The sequence below is a fragment of the Entelurus aequoreus genome, linkage group LG16 (genome assembly GCF_033978785.1).
Source record: "Entelurus aequoreus isolate RoL-2023_Sb linkage group LG16, RoL_Eaeq_v1.1, whole genome shotgun sequence".
Classification (NCBI taxonomy): Eukaryota; Metazoa; Chordata; class Actinopteri; order Syngnathiformes; family Syngnathidae; genus Entelurus; species Entelurus aequoreus.
Genome location: NC_084746.1, coordinates 1,392,140 through 1,418,872, shown reverse-complemented (window position 1 = coordinate 1,418,872; position 26,733 = coordinate 1,392,140). Strand labels below are relative to the sequence as shown.

Sequence of the window (26,733 nt, the reverse complement as noted above, 5' to 3'; positions counted from 1 at the left end):
TTATCTGCCGACTCTTATCTGCCGCCTCTATCTGCCGCCTCTATCTGCCGCCTCTATCTGCCGCCTCTATCTGCCGGTTCTATCTGCCGGTTCTATCTGCCGGTTCTATCTGCCGCCTCTATATGCCGGCTCTATCTGCCGACTCTATCTGCCGCCTCTATCTGCCGCCTCTATCTGCCGGCTCTATCTGCCGGCTCTATCTGCCGACTCTATCTGCCGACTCTATCTGCCGCCTCTATCTGCCGCCTCTATCTGCCGCCTCTATCTGCCGCCTCTATCTGCCGCCTCTATCTGCCGCCTCTATCTGCCGCCTCTACCTGCCGACTCTTATCTGCCGACTCTTATCTGCCGACTCTTATCTGCCGACTCTTATCTGCCGACTCTTATCTGCCGACTCTTATCTGCCGACTCTTATCTGCCGACTCTTATCTGCCGCCTCTATCTGCCGGTTCTATCTGCCGGTTCTATCTGCCGCCTCTATATGCCGCCTCTATATGCCGCCTCTACATGCCGCCTCTACATGCCGCCTCTACATGCCGCCTCTACCTGCCGCCTCTACCTGCCGGCTCTACCTGCCGGCTCTACCTGCCGACTCTTATCTGCCGACTCTTATCTGCCGACTCTTATCTGCCGACTCTTATCTGCCGCCTCTATATGCCGCCTCTATATGCCGCCTCTATATGCCGCCTCTATCTGCCGACTCTATCTGCCGGTTCTATCTGCCGGTTCTATCTGCCGGTTCTATCTGCCGGTTCTATCTGCCGGTTCTATCTGCCGCCTCTATATGCCGCCTCTATATGCCGCCTCTATATGCCGGCTCTATCTGCCGGCTCTATCTGCCGGCTCTATCTGCCGGCTCTATCTGCCGACTCTATCTGCCGCCTCTATCTGCCGCCTCTATCTGCCGACTCTATCTGCCGCCTCTATCTGCCGACTCTATCTGCCGCCTCTATCTGCCGCCTCTATCTGCCGCCTCTATCTGCCGCCTCTATCTGCCGACTCTATCTGCCGGCTCTATCTGCCGGCTCTATCTGCCGCCTCTATCTGCCGGCTCTACCTGCCGGCTCTACCTGCCGCCTCTACCTGCCGCCTCTATCTGCCGGCTCTATCTGCCGGCTCTATCTGCCGACTCTATCTGCCGCCTCTATCTGCCGCCTCTATCTGCCGCCTCTATCTGCCGCCTCTACCTGCCGCCTCTACCTGCCGCCTCTACCTGCCGGCTCTACCTGCCGGCTCTACCTGCCGACTCTTATCTGCCGACTCTTATCTGCCGACTCTTATCTGCCGACTCTTATCTGCCGACTCTTATCTGCCGACTCTTATCTGCCGCCTCTATCTGCCGGTTCTATCTGCCGCCTCTATATGCCGCCTCTATATGCCGCCTCTATCTGCCGCCTCTATCTGCCGCCTCTATCTGCCGACTCTATCTGCCGACTCTATCTGCCGACTCTATCTGCCGCATCTATCTGCCGCCTCTATCTGCCGACTCTATCTGCCGCCTCTATCTGCCGCCTCTATCTGCCGCCTCTATCTGCCGACTCTATCTGCCGCCTCTATCTGCCGACTCTATCTGACGACTCTATCTGCCGACTCTATCTGCCGCCTCTATCTGCCGCCTCTACCTGCCGACTCTACCTGCCGACTCTACCTGCCGGCTCTACCTGCCGGCTCTACCTGCCGGCTCTACCTGCCGACTCTTATCTGCCGACTCTTATCTGCCGACTCTTATCTGCCGACTCTTATCTGCCGACTCTTATCTGCCGACTCTTATCTGCCGACTCTTATCTGCCGCCTCTATCTGCCGGTTCTATCTGCCGGTTCTATCTGCCGCCTCTATATGCCGCCTCTATATGCCGCCTCTACATGCCGCCTCTACATGCCGCCTCTACATGCCGCCTCTACCTGCCGCCTCTACCTGCCGGCTCTACCTGCCGGCTCTACCTGCCGACTCTTATCTGCCGACTCTTATCTGCCGACTCTTATCTGCCGACTCTTATCTGCCGCCTCTATATGCCGCCTCTATATGCCGCCTCTATATGCCGCCTCTATATGCCGCCTCTATCTGCCGACTCTATCTGCCGCCTCTATCTGCCGGTTCTATCTGCCGGTTCTATCTGCCGGTTCTATCTGCCGGTTCTATCTGCCGCCTCTATATGCCGCCTCTATATGCCGCCTCTATATGCCGGCTCTATCTGCCGGCTCTATCTGCCGGCTCTATCTGCCGGCTCTATCTGCCGACTCTATCTGCCGCCTCTATCTGCCGCCTCTATCTGCCGCCTCTATCTGCCGCCTCTATCTGCCGCCTCTATCTGCCGCCTCTACCTGCCGGCTCTACCTGCCGACTCTATCTGCCGACTCTATCTGCCGACTCTTATCTGCCGACTCTTATCTGCCGACTCTTATCTGCCGACTCTTATCTGCCGCCTCTATCTGCCGCCTCTATCTGCCGCCTCTATCTGCCGCCTCTATCTGCCGGTTCTATCTGCCGGTTCTATCTGCCGCCTCTATATGCCGCCTCTATCTGCCGGCTCTATCTGCCGGCTCTATCTGCCGACTCTATCTGCCGCCTCTATCTGCCGCCTCTATCTGCCGGCTCTATCTGCCGGCTCTATCTGCCGACTCTATCTGCCGACTCTATCTGCCGCCTCTATCTGCCGCCTCTATCTGCCGCCTCTATCTGCCGCCTCTATCTGCCGCCTCTATCTGCCGCCTCTATCTGCCGCCTCTATCTGCCGCCTCTACCTGCCGACTCTTATCTGCCGACTCTTATCTGCCGACTCTTATCTGCCGACTCTTATCTGCCGACTCTTATCTGCCGACTCTTATCTGCCGCCTCTATCTGCCGGTTCTATCTGCCGGTTCTATCTGCCGCCTCTATATGCCGCCTCTACATGCCGCCTCTACATGCCGCCTCTACATGCCGCCTCTACCTGCCGCCTCTACCTGCCGGCTCTACCTGCCGGCTCTACCTGCCGACTCTTATCTGCCGACTCTTATCTGCCGACTCTTATCTGCCGACTCTTATCTGCCGCCTCTATATGCCGCCTCTATATGCCGCCTCTATATGCCGCCTCTATATGCCGCCTCTATCTGCCGACTCTATCTGCCGGTTCTATCTGCCGGTTCTATCTGCCGGTTCTATCTGCCGGTTCTATCTGCCGGTTCTATCTGCCGCCTCTATATGCCGCCTCTATATGCCGCCTCTATATGCCGGCTCTATCTGCCGGCTCTATCTGCCGGCTCTATCTGCCGGCTCTATCTGCCGACTCTATCTGCCGGCTCTATCTGCCGCCTCTATCTGCCGACTCTATCTGCCGCCTCTATCTGCCGCCTCTATCTGCCGCCTCTATCTGCCGCCTCTATCTGCCGCCTCTATCTGCCGCCTCTATCTGCCGACTCTATCTGCCGGCTCTATCTGCCGGCTCTATCTGCCGCCTCTATCTGCCGGCTCTACCTGCCGGCTCTACCTGCCGCCTCTACCTGCCGCCTCTACCTGCCGGCTCTATATGCATCCAGTCATTGGAAGACCTCGGGAGGGCGGGGCTGTTTCATCCTGGCAGGTTTTGCAGAGGAACTATATGGGGCGAACTTTTTCCCTTTCCTTGGTTGTTATTTGAGAGGATCACTTTTCAATGTGCCAGGTTATTTTAGGGGATCCCATGCAGCTTCAGAAAATAAAGAAAACCATCCCTCTCAAACATAGTACGCTAACGTCAGACATGGCGAAATGGATGGCTGAGTTGCGAGTGTCGTCACGTCCGGGTGTTGTTGTTGCCGTGGATACGAGCATGTGGAGGTCAATAGAGTAATCCTAGCAAGGAGTCAAGTGACAGCAAAGTAAAAATAGATAGCATGGCTTTATATTCAGAAATCACAAAGCCGAGCAGAATCACTAATCACTGTGCCACACTTATTGATAATATTTGTACTAATGATTTTGAAAACAATACTATAAGGGGTCTGCTAATATCTGATACTAGTGATCATCTACCAGTTTTCACAATTTATGATGGAAACTACAAGAGGAGGAACATGGATGACAAACAGACATTTAAAAGATGTATGACTGCTTTGAAGAATGATCTAAAGAAAGATGGGATACACAAATACAAATAAACATGATATATATTGAAAAAGTGTCAGGTTCAAACACTGATGACATCTATTAAACAGACAAGAAGCAAGGACTCATGCAGAGAAAGAGTTAAATTTTGCTCAATGAGGAGAGACGTATTGGGATGTACTCTTAGTTACAGATCCAACCTACGCTCTAAGGTACAGTCCCGCGTGCTCCTCTATTTATTTGGGAGGTCCCTGCTTACATCACTGAGGCTGCCTCTGAAGGAAGGAGGGTCATTTCAGCAGCCCCAGTTAGACACAATATATGATTATTCAGAAATGCAAATATGCTGACACTGGTGATATCGCCCTGTCTCTGCTTTGTCTGCGTCACGGTACTCAATGTCCGCCCTTGGCAGTCAGCAGGCCGGTTCTGGACACAAACACTGATACGAGATGACTCGCAATCCAAGATTGCAAGTTGTTCCTTTGCACAGATAGAAAAGTACAACTTCAGCACAATTGATAATAACTAGGCATAAGAGTTGTGTGATAATTTATACATAATTATTCTAGCAAAAAGTGGTGAATAATAGATGGTAAAATTAACTGGAAATCTCTTGTAAAAAATATACAACTCAAGGTGGCAAGATATATTTCTATAAAGAATAAAGCAACATCAAGTAGGCCACTGACACGCCAGAAGTGGTGTGGAGGTGGAGGTAGATCAGCAGGGGAGAAGTGTTGCTTTTAGGGTCGTGCTACCTGGACACAAGCTGGGGCTGGATAGCCTGAATGGAACAAAGAAGAAAAAAAAGTTAAAGTTTAGGGTTAGTGGTTTTATTTATTTTAGTACAACGGGGGAAAATAGATAGGCTCCAGCCACCCCCAAAGGGACAAGTGGTAGAAAAGGGATGGACGGATGAAAAAAAAATTATGCAAATTTAGTAAAAGAAAATATTTGCAAAGTGAAAACAAACATTTCCAACTTTGCATTCAAAGTAAATGCATTTTAGAGAAACGATGGCACTTTAAAAATTGTTTTTGCTTAGAGTGGAAAAAAGTATGCAAGGACGAAAAAACATTACAGAAAATAGTTGAAAAACAAAAAAGATTAGGTTTAATGTTAAAGAAAGTGCTCAACAATGAGGTATTCCAAAAAAAAGTTGGTTGGAAAAAAAATATTTTCAACTTTATGAGGGAAAAATTATGTTTAGTTAACATTTAAGAAAGTTTAGCTACTTCAAAGCAAGTTGGTCAAAAAAAATATTTCCAATTTAATGATAAAAAAATGATGTTATCATTTTAAAACGTTTAAAAAGATGAAGTACTTAAAACAAGTTGGTTGTAAAAAAACATTTCCAATTTCTGAAAGAATACTAGGTTATTGTTAGGGTTTAGGGTTAGTGGTTTGATTTATTTTATTACAAACAAAAACATGTTTTTTGAAAGAAAATATGTGCATCTTTAGGGAAAAACGGCAAAAGTTTGGACACACCTTCTCATTCAATGTGTTTTCTTTATTTCTTTATCCCAAAATGTCGACACATTTTGGGAAAAAGACTGCTTTTAGTTCATTTTTTTGTTTTTTTTGTTTGTAATTGGTTTTTCATTTTCATTATTTACTTCTAGTTATTACAGTATGTCTCTGTATACATATTTATTTATTTTTAAAAAATTGATTTCAACCAAAAGAGGGCACATTTCAATTTCTTACACGCACTTGTTATTTCATATGTTGACCAGAGGGGGAGCACTTTTAAAAGCGACACACAGTCCATTTGAAAAATCCCTCCTTTTTGGGACCACCCTCATTTTGATAGATGTCACCACAAATGAGACATTGTCCAGTGTTTCCCATAAACTGCCAAGATACCTGTGGCGGTGGGGGCGTGACTATGGGCGGGGCTATGGGCGTGGTCACCATGACATCATCGAGTAATTTGCATAATTTACTACAATGATAGGATTTTCTCTAAAAAGGCTCAAAAAATGTATACTTACTAATTAATAATAACAGTTTTGTTTTAAACGTCCATCCATCCATCCATTTTACAATATAATTACAACACTTTATGTACGTATTTATAAACAGATTTGAACAATAAGTTATTCACTGAAATATATTTATTAATTGTGGTTCTTACAAAAAATATATCTTATAAAATATAAAAGCTAAAATGTCTCTTAAAGCTCTGCCCCTCTTAATTAGTGCATACTAAATAATTTAACTTTAGCCTACTACTACAACCATATTATTTACCAGCAACATAAAGTGAAACAGAGGCAGAGGTGTCCTGCCACAGTCAGTAACAAATAAACAGAAAACAGTAGTGGTCAAATACAAATAAGGCAACAAGCGAAGTATCCTACACTTCTCTTTTGTAAAGTAAATGTGAACAGCCGATATGGGCATCTACATCAACTATATGATTTGCGTGAGAAGCTGGACAGGACAAAAAAAAAAGTATTTTTTTTGTTTTTTTAAATTTTTTTTGTTTTTTGTTTTTTTTGTGGCGGACGTAATTCTTTCGTGGCGGGCCGCAACAAATAAATGAATGTGTGGGAAACACTGTTGTCTATTAGATGCAATGTTATTGGGACCATGGTTTATGTCCTCACTTGTTCACACCTCCTCATATTCTCCTTTATACTTTTCCTTCTTCATGTCTCAAGAAGGGTAGAAATACAAGAACACACACACACACACACACACACACACACACACACACACACTGAAACCATGACTGTATTTATCATTGAAGACACCAAGGTCATGTCCTCCGTATTTTCTTAAGTAACGTAAAGATGATAGTGCACAATATGGCCAGCAGTGGCAGCACGGACATCATCAGGATGACATGAGAAATGAAAGATGACAAATGATAGGCTCAGTCCTTGTCTCGTCTGTCAAGGCTCCTTAGCCACATGGCCTCATGAGAGGCTACAGAGTAGTAATCAATCAATCAATCAATCAATGTTTATTTATATAGCCCTAAACCACATCCACGGTACAGAGCCCACATAAGGGCAAGGAAAAACTCACATCCCCAATGGGACGTCGATGATGGTAAATGGGATTTGTTTTACCGACTTGGGTACCTATAAAGTGAATCGTTACATCTCTAGTATCAAGAAAACATCGCTACAAACTAGGGATGTCCGATAATGGCTTTTTGCCGATATCCGATATGCCGATATTGTCCAACTCTTTAATTACCGATACCGATATCAACCGATACCGATATCAACCGATATATACAGTCGTGGAATTAACACATTATTATGCCTAATTTGGACAACCAGGTATGGTGAAGATAAGGTACTTTTTAAAAAAATGAATCAAATAAAATAAGATAAATAAATTAAAAACATTTTCTTGAATAAAAAAGAAAGTAAAACAATATAAAAACAGTTACATAGAAACTAGTAATGAATGAAAATGAGTAAAATTAACTGTTAAAGGTTAGTACTATTAGTGGAGCAGCAGCACGCACAATCATGTGTGCTTACGGACTGTATCCCTTGCAGACTGTATTGATATATATTGATATATAATGTAGGAAGCAGAATATTAATAACAGAAAGAAACAACCCTTTTGTGTGAATGAGTGTAAATGGGGTGGGTTGGTGCACTAATTGTAAGTGTATGTGTGTTTTTTATGTGGATTTATTAAAAAAAACAAAAAAACAAAACAAACGATACTGATAATAAAAAAAACGATACTGATAATTTCCGATATTACATTTTAACGCATTTATCGTCCGATAATATCGGCAGACCGATATTATCGGACATCTCTACTACAAACCCTTCATAAACTACATGATTAAATGTCTTGTAAGCTTCATATTCCCTAACAATAACATACCGTAGCTAAATATTGTTGCAAACTACGCATTGCTGAACAACAGTGAAGCAGCGAAATCTAACAAAACATTAAAGCAACTTAACATGAATTATAGATGACAACAAAATATTTGACTTGTAACAGGAGATCAATGGCAAAACCTAAACTTATATATTGTGTATACACTGCAAAAAGTGAGATCCAAGTAAGAATAAATACCGTAATTTCCGGACTATAAGCCGCTACTTTTTCCCCTCGTTCTGGTCCCTGCGGCTTATACAAGGGTGCGGCTTATTTACGGCCTGTTCTTCTCCGACACCGACGAAGAGGATTTTGGTGGTTTTAGTACGCAGGAGGAAGACGATGACACAATGATTAAAGACTGACTTTTCATAGGCTGGTTATTTTGATAACGTACAGGCGAGCACTTTGTATTACTTTGCAGCGTTGTATTATTTGTACTCTGCATGAATGCTGTTCGCCATGTCAAAGATGTGAAAGTTTGATTGAATGATTGAAAGATTTATTGTTAATAAATGGGAGGCTTTGCGTTCCCAAACAGTCATCTCTGTCCCGACAATCCCCTCCGTGGTAGCAGGAACCCCTATATACTACGCTAATTACACATCAAAACCCTGCGGCTTATAGTCGGGTGCGGCTTATATATGGAGCAATCTGTATTTTCCCCTCAATTTAGCTGGTGCGGCTTATAGTCAGGTGCGGCTTATAGTCCGGAAATTACGGTATTTCAAATAAGGGTGATATTTGCTTATTTTCTGTCTGATAAGATCATTCTTCTCACTGAGCAGATTTGATGTTAGAGTGTTTTACTTGTTTGAAGTGTTTTGCTCCTAAATGATGTCAGTAAGATATTACAGCTTGTTGCTGAGATTTGATGAGCTATATTGAGTAAAACATGCTTGAAACTACAATATCAAGTGTTGCAAAGCTGTGTCATCAACACTCACAAGTAGAAAACTACTTTTTTAAAGTCATCATTTCTTACTTCAAGCATGAAAAAAAAAAGTGCATATCATTATGTCAAGATAATGGCACTAGCATTTACTTCATTTAAGAATATGTTTCAACATATTGAGCAAAAAGGTCTCATATTTGTTTTTTCTACCAAGAAAAGTGCACTTGTTATTAGTGAGAATATACTTCTTTGAAGCTATTTTGGGTGCATTGAGGTTAGCTCATTTGACTTGTTTTGGAAAGTCTTGACAAGTCAAATGTTTTTGTTCTATTGGCAGATAATTTTGCTTAGTTCTACTGAAATGAATTTTTTTTATTTAAACGGGGATAGCAGATCTATTCTATGTGTCATACTTGATCATTTCGCGATATTGCCATATTTTTGCTGAAAGGATTTAGTATAGAACAACGACGATAAAGATTGCAACTTTTGGTATCTGATAAAAAAAAGGCTTGCACCTACCGGAAGTAGCGTGACGTAGTCAGTTGAACATATACGCAAAGTTCCCTATTGTTTACAATGATGGCCGCATGAAGTGAGAGAGATTCGGACCGAGAAAGCGACAATTTCCCCATTAATTTGAGCGAGGATGAAAGATTTGTGGATGAGTAAAGTGCAAGTGAAGGACTAGTGGGGAGTTGAAGCTATTCAGATAGGGAAGATGCTGTGAGAGCCGGGGGTGACCTGATATTCAGCTGGGAATGACTACAACAGTAAATAAACACAAGACATATATATACTCTATTAGCCACAACACAACCAGGCTTATATTTAATATGCCACAAATTAATCCTGCATAATAACACCTGCGTGTTTGTTATGCTAGCTCCTAGCTCCTCTGCTAGCTCCTAGCTCCATAGAACACGCCAATACAATTCAAACACCCGATCAACACACACAATCACTCAGCCCAAAAGACCGTTCACCTAACCCAAGGTTCATAAAGCTTATATATTTTTAAAAAGTTACGTACGTGACGCGCACGTACGGTACGGTACGTGTTATGCTAGCTCCTAGCTCCTCTGCTAGCTCCTAGCTCCATAGAACACGCCAATACAATTCAAACACATGATCAACACACACAATCACTCAGCCCAAAAGACCGTTCACCTAACCCAAGGTTCATAAAGCTTATATATTTTAAAAAAGTTACGTACATACGCAAAAAAAAGCCAAAGCTGCATACTCACAGTAGCACGTCTGCGTCTTTGTCATCCAAATCAAAGTAATCCTGGTAAGAGTCTGTGTTGTCCCAGTTCTCTACAGGCGTCTGTGTATCCAAATCAAAAGTCCTCCTGGTTAGAGTCTCTGTTATCCGAGTTCTTCCATCTTGACTGCATCTTTCGGGAATGTAAACAAAGAAGCGCCGGCTGTGTACTGTTGTGGCTGACTACGTTCGAAAAATACGTCCATTTCGCACCGACAACTTTCTTCTTTGCTTGCTCGGCTTCCTTCTCCATAATGCAATGAACATGATTGAAACAGATTCACGAACACAGATGTCCAGAATACTGTGGAATTATGAAATGAAAACAGAGCTTTTTCGTATCGGCTTCAATGTGGAAGGCATACCCGTGTTCGCCGGGCTACGTCACACGCATACGTCATCCTCAGAGGCGTTTCGAACCGGAAGTTTAGCGGCAAATTTAAAATGTCACTTTATAAGTTAACCCGGCCGTATTGGCATGTGTTATAATGTTAAGATTTCATCATTGATATATAAACTATCAGACTGCGTGGTCGCTAGTAGTGGGTTTCAGTAGGCCTTTAGTTCAAATAAAATACCCCTCATTTTTGTATTTTTTTTCCTTGTTTTTGAACACTGACTTTCTGCAGTGTAGATATTACAGGTGAATTGCCTGGTAAAACCGAGACACATTTACGTCAGTAAAATACGTTACTTACCGATAAATGAATAAGTCCGATGTCGTCTTTCATGATGTAATGCTTATAAATAATGTATCATCCAGATGTAAAGAAATGATGAACTTCATACTTTTAGTCCTTATGAAGACAGGACGCTTGAACAGTCCCCTTTGGTGGTGTTGAATATTTAAAATCTTGAGATGAGTATTTTTTCTTAAAAGTGTATGAATCCACTCCATCACACATTTTTTCACATCTGTCTTGTATGTTGGCCGCTCAACCTTGAGAATATGCCCCAATGTGCCCGGCTGCGAGACAATAAAGTAGACTAACGGGACTTTGACCACCATCTGAAACCCTGAAGTGCCTCCAGGTCACACGCTCGCAAGACATTTACATTTGTACAGTGACTGATTACACTCTTGTTTTTCATTTAGATTATTCCTTCTTTTGCCACACTATTGAGGAACATCAAGTTGGGATTCCTGTCTGGTTTTTTTTCTAGTCCTCAACTGCACTTAATGACCTTTCAAAAATCGACAGTGCACCTTATAACTCGGTGCGCCTAATGTACGGAAATCATTTTGGTTGTGCTTACCGACCTCGAAGCTATTTTATTTGGTACATGGTGTAATGAAAAGTGTGACCAGTCACCAAAACAAGAAATACATGTGGACTGCAAGATGACGCCAGTAAACAACACCTAAACTTTAAATGTTCCATTGAGAATATAGATGATCACAGGTGGAGCTTAAAAATCTGTGAACATTTTTTAATTGACTTTGGTAAGCTATGAAGCCGCACCGTTGGATGAAGTATCAAATTATTATGGGCGCCGTAGTTAGACGTACTGTGCTTCAACATACGGGTATTATTATGGTGTGTGTAAGGACCACAAAATGGCAACTATTTGCAGACATATTATCTGCCGTTTTGTTTCGCAATATTTTGCAAAACTAACTTTTCTTACCTTCTGGTACTGCTGATCTGTATTTGAAGTATGTATGACAGTGTTTCCCATAAACTGCCAAGATACCTGCGGCGGTGGGGGCGTGGCTATGGGCGTGGTCACCATGACATCATCGAGTAATTTGCATAATTTACTACAATGATTTGATTATCTCTAAAAAGGCTCAAAGAATGTATACTTACTAATTAATAATAACAGTTTTGTTTTAAACGTCCATCCATCCATCCATTTTACAATATAATTACAACACTTTATGTACATATTTATATACAGATTTGAACAATGCGTTATTCACTGAAATATATTTATTAATTGTGGTTCTTACAAAAAACATATCTTATAAAATATAAAAGCTAAAATGTCTCTTAAAGCTCTGCCCCTTTAATTAGTGCATACTAAATAATTTAACTTTAGCCTACTACTACAAGCATATTATTTACCAGCAACATAAAGTGAAACAGAGGCAGAGGTGTCCTGCCACAGTCAGTAACAAATAAACAGTAGTGGTGGTAGATAGACACAGAGCTTCATCAAACATCTGATCCACTGAACAAAGAGCTCCAAAAATCTTGAACTTTAGACTGCCATCAGTTTTACTCCCTACACTTAACCATGTGTTTCCTACTGCCTGCACACTTTGCACCCTTTGTTATATACACATGTTGTGTTTCTAATATAAATACATTTAATAAAGTCAAATACAAATAAGGCAACAAGAGAAGTATCCTACACTTCTCTTATGTAAAGTAAATCTGAACAGCCGATACGGGCATCTACATCAACTATATGATTTGCCTGAGAAGCTGGAGAGGACAAAAAAACAAAACAAAACAAAAAAAAAATTATTTTTTATTTTATTTTACATTTTTATTTATTTATTTATTTATTTTATTTGTGGCGGACATAATTCTTTCGTGGCGGGCCGCCACAAATAAATGAATGTGTGGGGAAACCCTGTATGAATCGTGCTAATATCATGTTGGATTCAAATCGGTATCAACCGATACTCAAGGCTTTATTATCTGTATCGGAAGTGAAAAAGTTGTATCGAGACACCCCTAGGGGTGTGGTTCCTGGTATAATACTGTGTATGGAGTAGAATCACAAGACAATTACAAGTAGGACACATGTTGACCTTCAATTTGACCCAAGTTGTAAAATGTATGAAAATAGAAAAGAAAAAGGTCCACTAACATACTAATTAATTACTATGCAGGTGATTGATTGATTGAAACTTGTATTAGTAGATGGCACAGTACAGTACATATTCCGTACAATTGACCACTAAATGGTAACACCCCAATAAGTTTTTCAACTTACGTTAATCAATTCATGGTACGATACGATGTGCATGATGTTCTTGGAATGTATCGCTGCTTTGACCGTCATAATCTACTGAGCAACCAGGACTAATTCATGCAGTAATCATCGGCGTTTTGTGTCTTCACGCAAGATGGTGGTCTAGATTTGTGGCTTACGTGGCTCATTATTCCCAGAACACTTCCATGGAACTAAGTGGTATGACTTCAGGGACACTTGACTGAAAGCTTAAAACCAGCTGAAAATCCCCTCTGAGATCACTTTAAATCTCTTCTGCAGCATGGAAGTGCAAGTGGAGGTGGCAGAGTGATAGAGTTGTCAAAAGTATCGATTTCCTTGATACCAGGTCGATACCAACACGCAGAAAATACATTGATAGACGTTTTTCTTTTTGGTATTGTTAAAGTTAAGTTAAGGTCCCAAAGATAGGAACACACACACTAGCTGTGGGGAAATGATCCTCTGCATTTGACACATCCCCATGTTCACCCCCTGGGAGGTGAGGGGAGCAGCAAGCAGCAGCGGTGGCCGCGCTCGGGAATCAGTACAAATACTGTACAATTATTTTATCGACGAGGCACGTCAATTTTGAATGACTGCTGTCTTGAGGGGGAAAAATGTGATCCGGTGTTTCCATATACTGTATGTACATGTCGCAAATGCAGGTTTGGTGCTTCCGGTTGGCCCTTGCACTGCAAAAAGTGAAATCTAAGTAAGATGAAATATCTCAAATAAGGCTGATATTTGCTTATTATCTGTCTGATAAGATCATTCTTCTCACTAAGCAGATTTTATGTTAGAGTGTTTTACTTGTTTTAAGTGTTTTGGTCCTAAATGATCTCAGTAAGATATTACAGCTTGTTGCTGAGATTTGAATACTAGAATATCAAGTGTTGCAAAGCTGTGTCATCAACACTCACAAGTAGAAAACTAATTTTTTAAAGTCATCATTTCTTATTTCAAGCAGGTAAAAAAAAAAGATTAAAACAGCTGACAGCGAAATGGACTTTGCTGTTTTATTTTCAATGAAACAATAGAAAATACGTACTCATAAAGTAGTTGTCAGGTTCAAACACTGATGACATCTATTAAACAGACAAAGAAGCAAGGAATTAAACAGAGACAGATTTAAATTTGGCTCAATGAGGAGAAACGCGTAGACCTGTACCCTTGAACAGTGTCCCACCACGCTCTGACAAAATATTGTACGCATCCTCTTTTATTTGGGCTTTCCCTGATTACATGGCAACAGCTGTTTCTAAAGGAAGGGGGGTCGTAAACAGCCGTCGCCTTTGGTTCCAAACAGTTCAAAGAAAAGGTGCCTGGAGGGGGGTCAGGTCCTGCTTCCTCTCCACTTTGTAGATCTCGAGTCAAGACAAAATCTTCCTGTGGGTTACAATAGCTCAAAGAAACCCACACCTTCATGTCGCTTCCCATCACACACAGTGGAGTTTTACAAGCCTTTTGATTGGTAAGATCAAAGACAGCTTTTGTCTGCTTGCCGCAAACTCATTGAAACACAAAGTTTTGTGATAACTTAGATACAATTATTCTGACAGTAGTACACGTGTTATTAGTGAGAATAAACTTATTTGAAGGTATTTTTGGGTTCATTGAGGTTAGCTAATTTGACTTGTTTTGGAAAGTCTTGACAAGCCAAATTGTCTTGTTCTATTGGCAGATCATTTTGCTTAGTTCAAATAAAATACCCCAAATTTTTGGAAATTTTTTTCTTGTTTTTGAACACTGACTTTTTGCAGTGTGCTCGTGAGCAAATGATAATGGACGTGTGTCAGTGGAGCATAACTGTAGATGTGGCGTAACCACGCTTCACCACACGCCTGTTTTTAAATGTATCGTTACCTCTTGGCAGCTGATACTGACATTGAATCTTTGTTCAAAAAGATGTGGAAGCACGGCCATCTTGAATACTTGACACTTTGCAGTAAAGTAGTGAATTTACAAGTACATGGGTTCACTTTTTTTTTATTGTGGCTTCAAATAAATATCAATAATCTAAGGAGTGCTGTGTGGCGCTTACCGTAATTTCTGGACTATAAGCCGCACCAGCTAAATTTAGGGGAAAATACAGATTGCTCCATATATAAGCCGCACCCGACTATAAGCCGCAGGGTTTTGATGTGTAATTAGCGTAGTATATAGGGGTTCCTGCTACCACGGAGGGGATTGTCGGGACAGAGATGACTGTTTGGGAACGCAAAGCGTCCCATTTATTAACAATAAATCTTTCAATCATTCAATCAAACTTTCACATCTTTGACATGGCGAACAGCATTCGTGCAGAGTACAAATAATACAACGGTGCAAAGTAATACAAAGTGCTCGCCTGTACGTTATCAAAATAACCAGCCTACCGGTATATGAAAAGTCAGTCTTTAATCATTGTGTCATCGTCTTCCTCCTGCGTACTAAAACCACCGAAATCCTCTCCGTCGGTGTCGGAGAAGAACAGGCCGTATATAAGCCGCACCCTTGTATAAGCCGCAGGGACCAGAACGAGGGGGAAAAGTAGCGGCTTATAGTCCGGAAATTACGGTATTTGCCAATATAATACCTCAAACCAGCTTTCAGAGCTAAACCAAAGTATTCAAGCTTAATAAAATAAGATCAACTTCATTCATCTTCGAGAAGTGGAAACTCATCCGTGTGAACATGAAACAGACACATGTGAATCACTGGTAGCCTGCCTAAAACGGGTAATAAAAAAACAAGAATCAGAAGTAAACAGCAGGGATTGCAATAATTACGCACAACAACGCTCGTGTGATGTGGAGATGCTCTCATTGGATCAGTGTAATCTCGGTCAAATCAGTGTCACTCTGCATGCTATTTAATCCTGCTTGGCTCAGCATTTATTATGGTGCGCTGCAAATGTATTATCCTCATGTTCAAGATTACGCCGCTCCATAAAGCCGACTGCATTGTTTTGCCCTGAAATGTCCCTAAAAGTCTTCATCACTTCATCCGTCCACGTGATAATGTTGCTGTTACTGCTTCTCTGCCTTGCAATAAGTTGACATCAGAAGTAACCGCCCAGAGGTTTCTGGTGAACATGACATGGTGACCAACCAAGACTGTACTGAGCCTTTATTAGTTCCTGCAATACCTTATAAATATCATAAGGTGACAGTATTGCTCTGCAAATGATGTCATCTTCACCTTCCGTTACATGTCTAACCGTGAATTATGTAACTTATTTTCCGGACTATAAGGCGCACTTATAACCCAGTGAGCCTAATGTAAGGAATACGGTTGGTTGAGCTTACCCACCTCGAAGCTATTTTATTTGGTACATGGTGTAATGATAAGTGTGACCAGTGGATGGCAGTCAAACATAAGAGATAAGTGTAGGCTGCACTATGATGGCAATATGTCTCAAGTGAACAACACCAACATTTTAAATGTTCCATTGAAAATATAGAACATTACACACGGCGCTCAAAAATTTATTAAAATGTTTTAGTAGGACTTTGGTAAGCTATGAAGCCGCATCGCTTGAAGGATTGTCGGCGCATTAAACATACCAGTATTAAAATGGTGTGCGTATAAGGTAAGACATATCTAGCGTTTTGTTTCGCAATATTATTCTGGTACCTTATGATCTGTATTTGGGGTCTGCATAAATCCTGAAAAATTGTCGACAACGTAGTCGATAAGCTTCTTATTTTTCTCTATCTTCTTGTTATGTTGCCATTTCTAATATAAAGTAGTGTAAAGTTCTTACTTATATCTGTCAGTAAACTCGCCATGAAAGCACTAAAACATACCGGTGTAGTGACTTTACATTATTCACCCAAGGAACTTTAGTTATTAGAGAGTTCCGGTCGGACGTTTTCTTCACGGGACACATTTCGGGCGTTGTTGTTGCACTAGTGAGCCACGGATGAGGAGATGCTGCTCCGTTATTGATTTGAAGTAAAGTGGGAATGTCATTAAAACAGTTAGCGCCATCTTTTGACACTTCTTCCACTCCCGTCCTTGCACGCTACACCGCTACAACAAAGATGACGGGGAGAAGACGCTGTCCAAGTGGAGGCACGTTAATAAGACCTGCCCACAAAACGGCGCATCCTGAAGAGACTGTCAGAAAGTGAGTTGAAGATGATGTGTAAAACATCATCTATGCAACATTTTGAGCACCATCACATGTTATGTAGACCACAAGGAAGTCTTTTACATTTAGAAAAAAAATAATAATAATGTGACTCTTTTAATGCGCCTTATAATCCGGTGCGCCCTATAGTCCGGAAAATACGGTACATTATTTGAGTTATTCAAGTTAAATAAGGGTTACGTCTAGAGATGGGACAAAATGTGGCGAGGCTTCGAGGCGTGTGTCGAGTAATGGAGGAGGCGTTTACGCAAAGCGCATATCTAGGCTTGCCAGGCTGTACCAGGTGACCGCTTCCGGTTCAGCCTTGCTGCTCGCCTATATGACGGGACAACTTTGGGACACGGTTCTGATTTTGCCGGGAGATTCGACAACTCATAAACCGCCCAAGTTCCATTGTAAATGTGGGCTTTTGAGAGTAGAATCAAAGAATGACGGCAAACTTAATTCGAACCAGTCACCGCTTTGTTAACAATTTCAAAAAGCACTGCTCATTTCAGGGCAGCACGGCGGCACAGGGGTTAGCGCATGTGCCTCACAATACGAATGTCCTGGGTTCAATACTCGGGCTCTGGGTCTTTCTTTGTGGATATTGCATGTTCTCCCTGTGACTGTGTGGGTGCCCTCCGGGTACTCCGGCTTCCTCCCACCTCCAAAGACATGCACCTGGGGATAGGCCCCTCCCACCTCCAAAGACATGCACCTGGTTGATAGGCCCCTCCCACCTCCAAAGACATGCACCTGGTTGATAGGCCCCTCCCACCTCCAAAGACATGCACCTGGTTGATAGGCCCCTCCCACCTCCAAAGACATGCACCTGGTTGATAGGCCCCTCCCACCTCCAAAGACATGCACCTGGTTGATAGGTTGATTGGCAACACTAAATGGTCCCTAGTGTGTGAATGTTGTCTATCTGTGTTGGCCCTGCGATGAGGTGGCGACTTGTCCAGGGTGTACCCCGCCTTCCACCTGAATGCAGCTGAGATAGGCTCCAGCACCCCCCGCGACCCCAAAAGGGACAAGCGGTAGAAAATGGATGGATGGATTGCTCGTTTCAGCAAACCTTTGGTAGCGTAATGGTTCACACTGACACATGATGCCAAGCATGATGACTCATGACGTGGGTTTGATCCTCGGCAATGTCAGTCCTTGAATGTTGTAATCACGTAAAACATCGCGTTTAACAAAGTAACGCATTCTGCATGTATTCTTTTATTAACAATCCACCATGTGGATGATGTCAAGAAAATAAAAGAATGAAGATTACAGTTGGTACAAAATGCGGCTGCAAGACTTTTGACAAGAACAAGAAAGTTTGATGGGCAGCACGGTGGCAGAGGGGTTAGTGCGTCTGCCTCACAATACGAAGGTACTGAGTAGGCTCCAGCGCCCCCCGCGACCCCGAAGGAAATAAGCGGTAGAAAATGGATGGATGGATGGACTTCCAACCAAAAATAAAACTAAATTGCCTCTGCTCCTTACATTGTCATCTTCCTCTTTATGCCATTTCCTCAAGGTGACAGGAAAACATACAACCTGCCCTACCATGTGGGAAAAATACAAACACAATATATATGTAGATATACAACACATAAAACGTATTTTATTATACTTGTGTTAATTTAAGTCGCAAAACCAATTATTCAAACATTTACTGTGATTCCTTGTTGTTTCCAAGAGCCATAACAGACGCAACAATTCAATACATCATACATTATGTGGTTAGGTTACAATTGTTTGTAATTAAACATTTGGCCAGCATGTGGTGTCTTGAGCCGAAGCATGCGTTGAAGCTTCGAGAAATTCTCGAACCAATTGACTCAAATGGTTCAATGCCTCATGAGGCTTCATCTGACCATCACTAGTTACTACCTTTCTTAGACCTAAGGTCCGTCCTCTAGAGCAGTGTTTTTCAACCACTGTGCCGCGGCACACTAGTGTGCCGTGAGATACAGTCTGGTGTGCCGTGGGAGATTATCTAATTTCACCTAGTCTGCAAATGATGTGTTGTTGTTAAGTGTCGGCAGAGTAACCGTGTAATACTCTTTCATATCAGTAGGTGGCAGCAGGTAGCTAATCGTGATTACAATTTTTCAGACGACATCGGGAGGCAGTGTGCAGGTAAAAAGGTGTCTAATGCTTAAACTTAAAAATAAACAAAAGGTGAGTGCCCATAAAAAAAAAAGGCATTGAATCTTAGGGAAGGCTATGCAGAACCAAACTACAACTGAACTGGCAACAAAGTGAAGAAAAACAGAATGCTGGACGACAGCAAAGACTTACTGTGGAGCAGACGGCGTTCACAAAGTACATCTGAACATGACATGACAATCAACAATGTCCCCACGAAGAAGGATAAAAACAACTGCAATATTCTTGATTGCTAAAACAGAGCAGGCGCAGGGAATATCGCTTAAAGGAAGACATGAATCTGCTACAGGAAAATACCAACAAAACAGGAAAAGCCACCAAAATAGGAGTGCAAGACAAGAACTAAAACACTACACATAAGAAAACAGCAAAAGAGTCCAAATAAGTCAGGGTGTGATGTGACAGGTGGTGACAGTACACCTACTTTGAGATAAGAGCTATAGTGATGCATGCTTAGTTATGCTTTAAAATCATATCCCACAACTTTTTATTGTCAATATCGAGTTTCATATTTTAATGATTTCTGCTGGTGGTGTGCCTTTGGATTTTTTCAATGAAAAAAATGTGCCTCGGCTCAAAAAAGGTTGAAAAACACTGCTCTAGAGGACAACCATCCGCAGTTGCGGTGTCTTTAGCCTAAGGGTCGCTAGCCCCACAACCAACCCTTCTCCTCCTCCAGGTTTTAAACTGGCATAGCAGAGTTAAATCTTAATTAGGGGTTGACGTTCCTTAAATAATATTTTAGTCTTTCAGTGCGCTACAGGTGCTACTATTATGTGATGTAAGATGACTGCAACTCTGCCAAGTAACACTTATTTAGAAGGTAAACAACAGCATATTTATGGGAAAACTCACACAATAAGTTTATTTTCAAACTTTGACAACGATTTGGTATGCATGAAAAAGCAGAGAGAAAACTATCTCTTTGACCACATGGTCATACACAAACGAGTACATTACACAAAACCGCAACACCACAACCAATGTTATAATAGCGACAAAAAGCAAACTGCTCAGTTAGCTTTACTAGTTGACTGTAAACAACTATGGTCCTGTTTTACTAAGATCCAAATACCAAGCGCTAAACAGCGTGTGCAAAAGCTAAAGTAGCATGTACCACAGGACTGGGCAATTATTTTGACACGGGGGGCCAAATTTAGAGAAAAAAATGTGTATGGGGGCCGTATATCTATTTTTAGGAACACTAATACAAAACCTCACAATAATGTCTGATTGAATGCTAAAAACGTTATGACAGACCACCTTAAAAAACGGAATGGAATTTTACATTTTTTTACTGAATGAGACACCCAGAATGTACATGAAAATAAAGAATCTGGGATGTACAATATTAACTATGAAGGATAAAACACTGAATATTGACACCATATGAACGTCACACACCCTCTCCATCCACATATTTTACAATCAAGCGAAACGCAACAAAAATGCAACAGGCACAGCGAAATATGAACGCGAAGGGTAAATAAACCCACCTACATTCTGATATATGTGATATATCACTAAGCTTTAGAACTTTGTTGTAAAAATCTCCTTCCGCGTCTGTCCCTGACACCCACATTTCAGGCTCTGTAAACACTCTGTGGAAACACTCCCCACCCACACTGCTTGGTGCCTCGTCTGAGCTAATGTGACTTAAGTTACCATAGTAACTAATTAGATGACCATAGTAACTAGTATATCATGCAAAAGCGCAGATTCCAAGCATTGAAAGACTTAGTATAGTTGAAGACTTCCGGTCATTATAAAACATGAGTGCACATCATAATGGCAGCTACACTTTACATCTTAAAGATTGACTAAAATGATTTGGGAATGTCCAGCGGGCCAGATTGAAAAGCTTAACGGGCCGCATGTGGCCCCCGGGCCTTCATTTGCCCAGGTCTGATGTACCATGACTGGGCGTGTTGCGTGTGACTAGCTGTTAGCACTGCGTGTGCAAATTGTACAACGGTGAAGACAGCCTTATTTAAATGAGGATTTTGCATATATACGGAACTTTTACCAAGGAGATGATAATATTTCTTGACTTTCATGTTATCATGCTCCTACCTTTTGTGTGATGTGTTGGACCAGCAGCACATATCTATAATTGGTAACAGTTTTTCTGAATCGCGATCTAGACAACAGAAACATATGCAAATATGCTCTTTTCTCACTGGCACTCATCGAGGGCGGACGCTCATCTTTCCTCTCTCTTATCTCTCCTGCTTGCTTCTTTGTCTTGTTTTAACTTTCTTGTTGCCTCTTTTTGCACTGCTCTCCAAATCTAAACATTGGAACTAATTAACTGGCCTCAATGAAATTGACAAGATCTTGGGCTTGGGGGAACCTGCTTGTCTTGCGGTTGTTGCTGGACACACCACAGACTCTTGGGAGAAGGAGTGCCACGTGCCTGGCGTGCCACATCCTCGAGGATGTGAATGATGACAACAGGACATCTGCTGATTGGAGTAAGCGTTGCTCTTGTTTGTCGACAAATTGGAAGTTGCTGGCAGTCTTCAAAGTACCCCAAAGCTGCCACAAATGATTGGAGGATGCTGGAAGAACTGTGAACACTCTTGTGATTTGGATCACATCGGACTGTCTGCCCTGTAGGATGAATTTGAGGACCAGTCATAGACAATTTAGAGTGAAAAGCAAATTTTATTTTCACTCGCATACAAAACATTCCAACTTGGATTGTTTCCCTGGCTTGGAGACTCTCCCAAAGGACAGTGCCGCAAAGACACAACAACCTCCCTTCTTGTCTCTCATGGACACACACATGTTGTTGTTGACTTTGGACTGACAGGCGGCTGCAACAACACCAAGGCCGCAGAACAGAGACACGCGGCATCCACAAAAAATATACGCCACACACAAATACCCCACCCCCCATTCCACGCCCTTGACGCAAATCCCTTAGGGGTGATGGACGGCTGGTCAGCGCCTGAAGAGCTGCAGTCTGCCACCGTAGGCCCCACTCCTTCCCCTCTGTTGCAAGTCTCGAGTTGTATGTTGTAATATGTATATGTGCTTTGCTATTTGGGTTTTATCCCACTCCAGTCTAGATTGTAATTTTTTACTCATCCTCCCCCAGCATTGACCTTTTCCCATCTTTGGGATATTAACATTGCTGTATGTATACTTTTGACCCAGCACATTTGTTCACAAATTCATAAAAGAAGCAAACTTCATGAATGTTTTTTGTGACCAACAAGCATGTGCTCCAATCACTCTATCACAAAAAAATAAGAATTGTAGAAATGATTGGAAACTCAAGACTTTTTGATTGATTGAAACTTGTATTAGTAGATTGCACAGTACAGTACATATTCCGTACAATTGACCACTAAAAGGTAACACCCCAATAAGTAGTTTTTCAACTTGTTTAAGTCGGAGTCCACATTAATCAATTCATGATACAGATATATACTATCATCATAATACAGTCATCACACAAGTTAATCATCAGAGTATATACATTGAATTATTTACAATCCGGGGGGTGGGATGAGGAGGCTTTGGTTGATATCAGCACTTCAGTCATCAACAATTGCATCATCAGAGAAATGGACATTGAAACAGTGTAGGACTGACTTGGTAGGATATGTACAGAGAGCAGAGAACATAGTGAGTTCAGATAGCATAAGAACAAGTATATACATTTGATTATTTACATTTGGTTATTTACAATCCGGGGAGGTGGGATGTGGAAGGGTGGGTTTTAGTCAGGGGTTGTAGCTGCCTGGAGGTGTTCTTTTAGTGCACTTTTGAAGGAGGATAGAGATGCCCTTTCTTTTACACCTGTTGGGAGTGCATTCCATATTGATGTGGCATAGAAAGAGAATGAGTTAAGACCTTTGTTAGATCGGAATCTGGGTTTAACGTGGTTAGTGGAGCTCCCCCTGGTGTTGTGGTTATAGCGGTCATTTACGTTAAGGAAGTAGTTTGACATGTACTTCGGTATCAGGGAGGTGTAGCGGATTTTATAGACTAGGCTCAGTGCAAGTTGTTTGACTCTGTCCTCCACCCTGAGCCAGCCCACTTTGGAGAAGTGGGTAGGAGTGAGGTGTGATCTGGGGTGGAGGTCTAGAAGTAACCTGACTAGCTTGTTCTGGGATGTTTGGAGTCTAGATTTGAGGGTTTTGGAGGTGCTTGGGTACCAGGAGGTGCATGCGTAATCGAAAAAGGGTTGAACGAGAGTTGCCGCTAGAATCTTCAAGGTGCTTTTGTTGACCAGAGAGGAGATTCTGTAGAGAAATCTCAATCGTTGGTTGACCTTTTTGATGACCTTGGTTGCCATTTTATCACAGGAAAGATTAGCCTCTAGAATGGAACCTAGGTAGGTGACCTCATCAAGTGTATGTACACTTTTGACCACCACTGTACACAGGGCCGGCCCGTGGCATAGGCCGTATAGGCAAATGCTAAGGGCGCCGTCCATCAGGGGGCGCCACGCCAGTGCCACAAATGTTGGAGAGAAGAAAAAAAGTTGGTACTATTATTTCTAAATGCAAAAAATAATCCCACCTTTATTAAAATGCAAAGTAAAGCCTATTTAATAGAAAAATTATTTGTTACAACATTAATTTGAGCGCTGCTGTGATTCGGTTAAAGATAATCATAACATAACATTCTCATATAATATGTTAATTTGCTTTCTTTAAGTAAAAAAAAGTCGAAGACAAAGCTATTCGGTTTCTTGTGAGTATATACACTTCACTGCCGATGTGGGGGGGCGCCACCTAAAATCTTGCCTAGGGCGCCAGATTGGTTAGGGCCAGGCCTGACTGTACATATATGTTTATTGTAAGATTCTGGCGACTGAGTAGCCAGTTTGTTTGTTATTTTACAGTAAAATCTATGGTTGTTGTTTTTATAGAGCATTGCTGTAAATGGAAAACCGGTCCCACTTTTATGTTTAGAGTAAAACTCTGGCAACTGAGCTGTCAATATTTTACTTTTTTTTTTTTTACCTTGTGTTAATTCCAGCGTAATGTGAAGCACAACTTGTTGTATTTGGAAATAGTAGCGCCGCCAAGTCGCTTAAAGGCCTACTGAAAGCCACTACTACCGACCACGCAGTCTGATAGTTTATGTATCAATGATGAAATCTTAACATTATAACACGCCAATACGGCCGGGTTAACTTATAAAGTGACATTTTAAATTTGCCGCTAAACTTCCGGTTCGAAACGCCTCTGAGGATGACGTATGCGCGTGACGTAGCCCGGGGAACACGGGTATGCCTTCCACATTGAAGCCAATACGAAAAAGCTCTGTTTTCATTTCATAATTCCACAGTATTCTGGACATCTGTGTTCGTGAATCTGTTGCAATTATGTTCATTGCATTATGGAGAAAGAAGCTGAGCAAGCAAAGAAGAAAGTTGTCGGTGCGAAACGGACGTATTTTTCGAATGAAGTCAGCAACAACAGTACACAGCCGGCGCGTCTTTGTTTACATTCCCGAAAGATGCAGTCAAGATGGAAGAACTTGGATAACAGAGACTCTAACCAGGAGGACTTTTGACTTCGATACACAGACGCCTGTAGAGAACTGGGACAACACAGACTCTTACCAGGATTACTTTGATTTGGATGACAAAGACGCAGACGTGCTACCGTGAGTATGCAGCTTTGGCTTCTAAACATTTGATCGCTTGACCGTATGTGCGCAACTTTTTTTTTGCGTATGTACGTAACTTTTTTAAAATATATGAGCTTTATGAACCTTGGGTTAGGTGAACGGTCTTTTGGGCTGAGTGATTGTGTGTGTTGATCAGGTGTTTGAATTGTATTGGCGTGTTCTATGGAGCTAGGAGCTAGCATAGGAGCTAGGAGTTAGCATAACAAAGACGTAGGTGTTTTTATGCAGGATTAATTTGTGTCATATTAAATATAAGCCTGGTTGTGTTGTGGCTAATAGAGTAAATATATGTCTTGTGTTTATTTACTGTTGTAGTCATTCCCAGCTGAATATCAGGTACCGTGAGTATGCAGCCTTGGCTGCTAAACATTTGATAGCTTGACCGTACGTGCGCGTCACGTACGTAACTTTGTTTAAATATATAAGCTTTATGAACCTTGGGTTAGGTGAACGGTCTTTTGGGCTGAGTGATTGTGTGTGTTGATCAGGTGTTTGAATTGTATTGGCGTGTTCTATGGAGCTAGGAGCTAGCAGAGGAGCTAGGAGCTAGCATAACAAACACGCAGGTGTTATTATGCAGGATTAATTTGTGGCATATTAAATATAAGCCTGGTTGTGTTGTGGCTAATAGAGTATATATATGTCTTGTGTTTATTTACTGTTGTAGTCATTCCCAGCTGAATATCAGGTCACCCCCGGCTCTCACAGCATCTTCCCTATCTGAATAGCTTCAACTCCCCACTAGTCCTTCACTTGCACTTTACTCATCCACAAATCTTTCATCCTCGCTCAAATTAATGGGGAAATTGTCGCTTTCTCGGTCCGAATCTCTCTCACTTCATGCGGCCATCATTGTAAACAATAGGGAACTTTGCGTATATGTTCAACTGACTACGTCACGCTACTTCCGGTAGGGGCAAGCCTTTTTTTAATCAGATACCAAAAGTTGCGATCTTTATTGTCGTTGTTCTCTACTAAATCCTATCAGCAAAAATATGGCAATATCGCGAAATGATCAAGTATGACACATAGAATAGATCTGCTATCCCCGTTTAAATAAAAAAAATTCATTTCAGTAGGCGCTTAAAGGTCTCCTGCTCCACTTCACTTCCGCCTCGCCATCGTCTCCCGCCGTTTCCATAGGATGAAAGGAAGCAGGTTGCCGCGTTAGGCTCCTCCCACTCTTTGACTGCCGCTGTTCCATCCTCCCCTCCGCCCTCCCCTCGGCGGTGTGCATTAATCCCGGATTGCGCTGCTCTGCCGTCTGCATCTCGTCGTTGCTGGGCGAGCATGGCACGGCTCCAGGACCCCTGCGCTCACACGGGAGAGAAGTGAGGGGCTGTGACAACCTGCACGCCGACTGAAAGACTCTCACACATGTTTGCGAGCGGGGGGAGGACACACGGCGAATGAAGAACATCTATGTCTTTGCCGCCTCTCTCTCTTTCATCAACCACTCGCTCCTGAGGAGGATTAAACTTTGTTTTCCTATTCCTCTCTGAGCCCCCTGTTGGCACAACTCTTGCCAGTGAGGGTGTGACATGGAGTCACCCACCAAAGAGATCGAGGAGTTTGAAAGCACGTCCCTCAAGTACCTGCAGCCCGAACAAATTGAAAAGATTTGGCTCAGACTCCGAGGACTGTGAGTATAAACACAGTCTACTTATTCTTGTCAACAAGTGTGTGTGTGTGTGTGTGTTGTATTTCTACCCTTCTTGAGACATCAACGAGGAAAAGTAGCTTCCATATGAGG

At 42.4% G+C, this 26,733-nt stretch overlaps 1 protein-coding gene across 7 annotated transcripts in view; it reads left to right on the top strand.

The window, feature by feature from the left end:
* The window catches only part of pde1cb (phosphodiesterase 1C, calmodulin-dependent b), a 264,072-nt gene that overhangs the window by 98,502 nt on the left and 138,837 nt on the right, over positions 1 to 26,733 (top strand). For 2 of the 7 annotated variants that reach the window (XM_062023727.1, XM_062023726.1), the window contains exon 1: positions 26,279 to 26,622. The exons of the other annotated variants lie outside the window; for them this stretch is intronic. In XM_062023727.1, the coding sequence (XP_061879711.1) occupies positions 26,522 to 26,622 (101 nt within the window). In that variant the 5' untranslated portion in view covers positions 26,279 to 26,521. Of the gene's footprint in view, positions 1 to 26,278; positions 26,623 to 26,733 lie in introns of those variants that run through there. 7 annotated transcript variants of the gene reach the window in all.